This window comes from Mandrillus leucophaeus, unplaced genomic scaffold (genome assembly GCF_000951045.1).
Source record: "Mandrillus leucophaeus isolate KB7577 unplaced genomic scaffold, Mleu.le_1.0 Scaffold86, whole genome shotgun sequence".
NCBI classification, from domain to species: Eukaryota; Metazoa; Chordata; class Mammalia; order Primates; family Cercopithecidae; genus Mandrillus; species Mandrillus leucophaeus.
This window is the reverse complement of record NW_012109363.1, coordinates 861,198-867,863: the sequence shown is the minus strand read 5'-3', so window position 1 is coordinate 867,863 and position 6,666 is coordinate 861,198. Positions and strand designations below refer to the sequence as shown.

Genomic DNA, 6,666 nt, shown 5'->3' with positions numbered 1-6,666 from the left:
TCCCTCCCCATCTTGCTCATTCCCCCTTCTCTTCTTTGAGGTGTGCCCGGCCGGGGCAGGCGCCCTGGAGCCTGGCGCCCCAGGCAGCTGCTACCTGGACGCAGGGCCTGTCTCTTATACACATCTAGATGTGTATAAGAGACATGCGCAAGGGCCTGGGCCTGCCTCTCTCTCCAGTGCGGCCCCGACTGCCTCCCCCGGGGGCTTTGCTGTGGCTGCAGGAGCCCCGGCCTCGGCCTCGGCGTGGCTTCCGCCTCTTCCAGGAGCACTGGAGGCAGGGCCAGGTGAGGTGCTCTGCCCCTCCCCTCCCAGCCCTGGCCACCCCACCTGCCCCTTGGGGCCTTGGTCCCTAGGCCCAGACAGACCTAACGGCTCAGAGGGAGCAAGAGGGCTGTCTCTGAGCTGTTCACTGCCCTTACAACACACTCTTGCCTGGCCACGGCGGGCACCCTGGCCATTCTCCTCATGGCCTCCTTCCTTTCCCACCACAGCCTGTGTTGGTGTCAGGGATCCAAAGGACATTGCAGGGCAACCTGTGGGGGACAGAAGCTCTTGGGGCACTTGGAGGCCAGGTGCAGGCGCTGAGTCCCCTTGGGCCTCCCCAGCCCACCAGCCTGGGCAGCACAGCATTCTGGGAGGGCTTCTCCTGGCCTGAGCGTAAGTGTCCCCGACACAGGGGAGAGGGAGCTGGGAGCCCAAGCCCTAGGGACCGGGTGGCAGAGGAGTCCCAGAGTAACCCTGAGGGGCTGGAAGCAGGGGTTGCTGCTGCTGGGGCAGGGGCTTTGGAGCTGAGGAGGCCAATGGCCGTTCTATCTCCTCCTGTAGTTCGCCCAAAGTCAGATGAGGGCTCTGTCCTCCTGCTGCATCGAGCTCTGGGGGATGAGGACGCCAGCAGGTGTGTATGTCACCAAGGGCCAGCCCTACCTCCCCAACCACTGCAGGCCCCGCCTGGTTCAGCCCTCCCCTCCTCCTCTGCCCCCCACCCCCACCCTGTGGCCCCCGGTACTCTCATGTTTGCCCTCTGGGAGTTACCCTGGCAGTGGGAGGGCCTTGATGGGGTCTCTGGTATGCGGGTTGGGTCTGCTGGGCATGACCCCCTCGCCCCATAGGGTGGAGAACCTAGCTGCCAGCCTGCCACTCCCAGAGTACTGCGCCCACCGTGGAAAACTCAACCTGGCTTCCTACCTCCCACCTGGCCTTGCCCTGCGTCCACTGGAGCCCCAACTCTGGGCAGCCTATGGTGAGTGTCCCTCCACTCCTGCTCAGTCTCTACTCTTGTGCCTGTCATCTCAGGGCACACGAGCATCTGTGCCAAGGCCCTGGGGCTTGAAGTGCTTCTCTGATTCCATTTCTAACTGTTCTTTCTCTATTGCCATTGCAGGTGTGAGCCCGCACCGGGGACACCTGGGGACCAAGAACCTCTGTGTGGAGGTGGCTGACCTGGTCAGCATCCTGGTGCACGCCGAGGCACCACTGCCTGCCTGGCACCGGGTACAGAAAGGTAGGTCCTCGGCCAGAGGCAGGAGGAGCAGGGACAAGATACAGAGGCGAGTGTCTGTTGCCACCAGCCCAGGGCCTGCCTGAGTTCTCTTTCCTCCTCAGACTTCCTTTCAGGCCTGGAAGGGGAGGGGCTCTGGTCTCCGGGCAGCCAGGTCAGCACTGTGTGGCACGTGTTCCGGGCACAGGACGCCCAGCGCATCCGCCGCTTTCTCCAGATGGTGAGGAGGCAGCCGGGAGCCCTACCCTTCCCCCTGCTCAGCCCTAGAAGCTCGTCCAGTCCCACCCTAGTGTGCTCGCTCCCCGCCCCGCGCCCTCAGGTGAGCTGCACAGACCAACTCGCACAGACAGGTGCAGAGAAGGCAGAGGGGACCCGGAGTTCTGCTATGGGGCTCAGAGAAGCGGCAGGGGGTTGCGGCAGGACAGCCTGGACCTGATGATGAAATGACAGCACCAGCTGCCTGAGGCTGGACGTGGTACCAGGGCCTTAGGCGTAATATCTGTTACCTGTCTCAGTCCCCTGCCCCATTGGCAAATGAGAACACCGAGGCTTAGTGGCAGGGCTGGGATCTGAGCTTCTGTCTGTCATGGCCCCAGGTCACTACTCTGTGCTACTCCTGGAGGCAGGCAGCCTTCCCTCCCTTCTGAGACTCCGTCCTGCTGCCCCGCTTTTGGTATTTGCATCTTGTTAGGGGAGACTGCCTGGAGGAGATGCTCCTGGAGGGGCTAGCAAGGAAGGGGGCTGAGGGAAGTAGAAAGAGAGATGGGTCAGGTAAGGAGCCAGGGAAGGGGAAAGTGATGGGGTGGGCTGGAGGCAAGAAGCTTGAGGCGCAGGGGAGGAGAGTCCAGGGGTAAGGCGAGGGCAGCCCCGTGGTTCCCAAATCCAGCTGGGCCCTCATTATCCTGGGGAAAAGACTTCCACCTAGTGTCACCCCTCGCCAAAGCACACACACAGAGACTTGCAGAGGCCAGCATGGTGTGCACCCCTCCTGCCCACAGGCATACACACGTGTAGATGCACACACAGATGCTGGGACATGCAGAGGGGAGCACACCTCCACACACAGATGGCCTCTTCCGGGCTGGGTGTGGCTGGCCGTGGGCAGTCCCCACGGCCCAACCCAGTGACTCACGGGGCAGGGCTGAGGGGCACAGTCTCCCTGGGTGGCCTGGGAAACACTGCTCAGCTCCAGGATGGACCTGAATCTCCAAGGGCAAAGGAATCTTGGCACCCAACTGGGACTCCTCTAGGGTCCCATCGGCTTCACTAGCCTTCCCTTCCCTGATGGCCCCATCTTGCAGCCCTAAGCCCAGGGGCAATGGCTGAGGTCCTTGCCGAAGGGGGTGGATTGGGCTGGTGGCGGGTTGGAGCATGATGCCGGCGCCCCCTTTGCACATGCTCCCTGGGCACCTCTGGCCTCCGCGAGTCCCTGCCTGCCCAGAGAGCTCCCTGCTCTGGTTGGGCTTGTGAGGTCCCCGTAGCTGTGGCTGCTGCAGAGACCTGGGCCTGGCCCGAAAGCCTGTTCACCCACAGGCACTCACAGCCTCGCAGTGGTCCTTCCCTTTTCCGCGTCCAGAAACTTAGGGAGACCCTGATGAACGCTTTGAGTTGTCTCCCCAGGGACATACAGCTCCCTGCTCACCCACCACTCAGCACACAATTCTGGCCATTCCAGACTAAGAAGTCCTGGTAGACAGTTTATGAACTGGGATTATGCAGGACGTCTCCCTTGGCTTTGCAGAAAGGGGCACCATTGAGAGAGGGAGCAGAGGGGCTGAGGTCACAGAGGCTGTTAAAGGCCTCCAGCCCCAGAAAAGCAGGGATTCAGTCTGCCCCCCTGTAGGGCCTTGAACCCCTTCCTTCTAAGCTCCTTCCAGCCAAATGTGTGTTCTGCCAACCTGAGCTACCCCAGCCCCAAACAAACCCAACCCTACCCTCCCTGCCGGCCCTTCAAGACTTGACCCTTCAGCTCTTTTCTCCACCTCTGGCCTCTGGAAAGTCCATGTCCCATCCTCCTGCAGCCCTGCCCTTCCCTCCCCATCTTGCTCATTCCCCCTTCTCTTCTTTGAGGTGTGCCCGGCCGGGGCAGGCGCCCTGGAGCCTGGCGCCCCAGGCAGCTGCTACCTGGACGCAGGGCTGCGGCGGCGCCTGCGGGAGGAGTGGGGCGTGAGCTGCTGGACCCTGCTCCAGGCCCCCGGAGAGGCCGTGCTGGTGCCTGCAGGGGCTCCCCACCAGGTGCTTCCCGGCGGGCAGGGGCTCTGCGGGGAGATCAGGCTGGCAGGAGCGATCCGATCAAGGCTGCAGGCATCCAACATCACCTCAATACCCAAGAGCCGGGCAGGGCAGGGAGCCGCACACTGCTGTGGGGAACAGAAAACAGGGGAGCCAAGAGGCCTTGAAGACACTGAGCCCAACTGGGACTGGCGCCAGAGTCCACTACTGTTTTCCTGGGCATGCTGATGTCAGGGGGCTTGCGGGGAGACTTCGGGGTCTCTCTGGCAGTCCTGACACTCGGTTTTGGCCCAGCCTTTGAAGTGTCCAGTGGTGCATCCAGGAATCTGCTCTCTGAGAGCTAGGGGTGGGGAGTGGGTGTCATTAGAGGAAGCGAACCTCAGGGACCAGGGGGACAGGGAGAGGATGTGTGATCTTGAGCCTCACTGTCCATGTTCCCCTGACACAGGTGCAGGGCCTGGTGAGCACAGTCAGCGTCACTCAGCACTTCCTCTCCCCTGAGACCTCTGCCCTCTCTGCTCAGCTCTGCCACCAGGGATCCAGCCTTCACCCTGACTGCCGCCTGCTTTGTGCCCAGGTGAGTGGGATGTGGGCCAGCAGGCTGGGTGTGCTGCCCAAGCCTCCCACCTCCCTGTGCCACAGCTTCGGTGGACATAGCAGATACCACCCTGTGCCAAGCATGCAGTTACCCTGTGCAGGGGCAGGGTATTCTTTTTATTTTGTTTCGTTTTGTTTTTTGAGATGGAGTCTTGCTCTGTCGCCCAGGCTGGAGTGGAGCTCTCTGCAACCTCCGCCTCCTGGGTTCAAGCGATTCTCTGGCCTCAGTCTCCTAAGTAGCTGGGATTACAGGCGCCCACCACCACATCTGGCTAATTTTTTTTTTTTTTTTTTTGATCTTTAGTAGAGGTGGGGTTTCACCATGTTGGCCAGACTGGTCTCGAACTCCTGACCTCGAATGATCTACCCACTTCCGCCTCCCAAAGTGCTGGGATTACAGGTGTGAGCCACTGCACCTGGCCAGAGTATTCCTTTTAAGCAGGGTGGGGGACAGTGGGGGGTCCAGGAATGTGGCTGAAAATGCTTTGTCCTCTCTCTTTTTCCTAGATGGACTGGGCTGTGTTCCAAGCAGTGAAGGTGGCCGTGGGGACATTGCAGGAGGCCAAATAGAGGGATGCTGGGTGTTTGGGGTCGGGGTGGGGACAGGTAGACCAGGTGCTCAGCCCAGGTACAACTTTAGCAGGGAATGACGCTAGGGGACTTGAGGATTTCTGGTCAACCCCACAAGCACCACTCCGGGCACAAGCAGGGCACCCTGTTCCCCTCCCCCTTAAGCCAACAACCACAGTGCCACCTAGCTCACACCTGTCCTTCTCAGGCTGGCACCTCCCCCACCCTGTGCCCCTCTCCATGGTACCAGGCCTGCATTGGGGTCGATTGACTTCCTCCAACCCCCATTCCTCCCCGACCCAGGAGACAAACAGCCTTTCCTTGGGGGACCTCGGGAATCATTCTGGCTTAAGCAACACCTGCTGCTGCTCACTCCTGCTGAGCCTGCTCTACTGCCCCAGCTCCGCTTCTACCACCGCATCCCCACTGGGCTCACTGCAGGCATGCTGAACAAGGGGTCCCTGACCTTCCGCCCTCCTGCGGAGGTGAGGAGAGGGTGGCATCAGGAGCTGCTCAGGCTTGGCTGAGGGAGCGGCATGGGCGATGTCACTCAGCCCCTTCCAGGTCCGCCCGCTTCCCTCCTTCATGATTTCCATTAAAGTCTGTTGTTTTGTGACTGCTGCCAGTGTGGTTGGCCCTGCCCCTGCAGGCCACATGGTCCAGGGAGGGAGGGGGACATGGAAATCTGCCCTAGAGTAGAGGCAAATGGAGTAGGGCAGCCCGGAGCTGGGGCCTGAGGGACAGGACACCACTGCCTGCTCTTCCTCCTTCCTCCGGGGCCTGGGTCCTTGCCTCCCACTGAGGAACCTTTGGGTGGGGTGGAGGGCTATTCCCCAAAGATGCTCCTGAGTGTAACAGCAGGCAAGGCAGAGTCCTGGGGCACAGCCACGAGGTGACCTCCCTGTGCAGAGACTCCGGAGCCCTACTCCACCCAGCAAGCTCCAGGCCGCCCCATCTCTCCCGTCTACCTTGACCTGGAGATCCAGAGGTGTGGCCCAGAGGAGCCCTTGCCCCACCTGTCTGCTCTTGGTGGCCGTGACCGACGCCAGGCCCAGCCACCCTGGGACTGAGCCTGACTGCTTCAGACAGCCGACCCCTCCTTGTCCCCACTCCACACCTGCAGCCTTCTGGTGGCGCTCTGCCCTCTCCAGCTTCCCTTGTGTATCTCAGCCCTACAAAGAGAAACACTCCCACTCTTGTCATACCTAATTGTTCCTGCTGTGGTTTGGGGAATTTTTTTTATTAAATAAAGTTTTTTTTTATTATAAGTGTAATATACTTTCAGAACATTTAGAAAATAAGAAAGTCACCTTCAAGCCTATCATTACACACCTCCAACTACTATGAATATTTTGGCGTATTCCCTCCCAGTGCTTTCCCCAAGGATTTGCTGTACACATGGCTGGATTGCTGTTTTGTCCTTGGTTTCTTTCTTTCAACACCATATCATAATCATTTTCTGTGTTTCTACCTAACCATCATTTTAAATGACTGCTTATATTCCATTAAGCGGCTTTGCCATGATTTACAAAATCATCCTTTATTTAAAAAAAAAAAAGCAGGGCTTTCTTCATTGTTTGGAGAACTCAGTTATTTTCATTTTTTTATGGGATAAAGAGGAGAAAAGAAAAAACTGAGAACTCTACGTTTACTTTGCTATTGTTTTCATTTAATTGATCTCATCTGGCCAGGCGAGGTGGTTCACCCCTGTACTCCTAGCACTTTGGGAGGCAGAGGCAGGTGGATCACTTGAGGTCAGGAGTTCAAGA

At 59.3% G+C, this 6,666-nt stretch overlaps 1 protein-coding gene across 1 annotated transcript in view; it reads left to right on the top strand.

Annotated features, from left to right (window-relative positions):
- The window catches only part of HR (hair growth associated), a 21,812-nt gene extending 15,637 nt beyond the window's left edge, over nucleotides 1-6,175 (top strand). The window contains exons 12-20 of the mRNA XM_011968780.1: nucleotides 142-284; nucleotides 492-657; nucleotides 826-895; nucleotides 1,110-1,240; nucleotides 1,382-1,501; nucleotides 1,603-1,718; nucleotides 3,569-3,733; nucleotides 4,179-4,307; nucleotides 4,835-6,175. Of these exons, the coding sequence (XP_011824170.1) occupies nucleotides 142-284; nucleotides 492-657; nucleotides 826-895; nucleotides 1,110-1,240; nucleotides 1,382-1,501; nucleotides 1,603-1,718; nucleotides 3,569-3,733; nucleotides 4,179-4,307; nucleotides 4,835-4,897 (1,103 nt within the window). The 3' untranslated portion in view covers nucleotides 4,898-6,175. The remainder of the gene's footprint in view (nucleotides 1-141; nucleotides 285-491; nucleotides 658-825; nucleotides 896-1,109; nucleotides 1,241-1,381; nucleotides 1,502-1,602; nucleotides 1,719-3,568; nucleotides 3,734-4,178; nucleotides 4,308-4,834) is intronic.
- The last annotated feature ends 491 nt before the right edge of the window (nucleotides 6,176-6,666 follow it).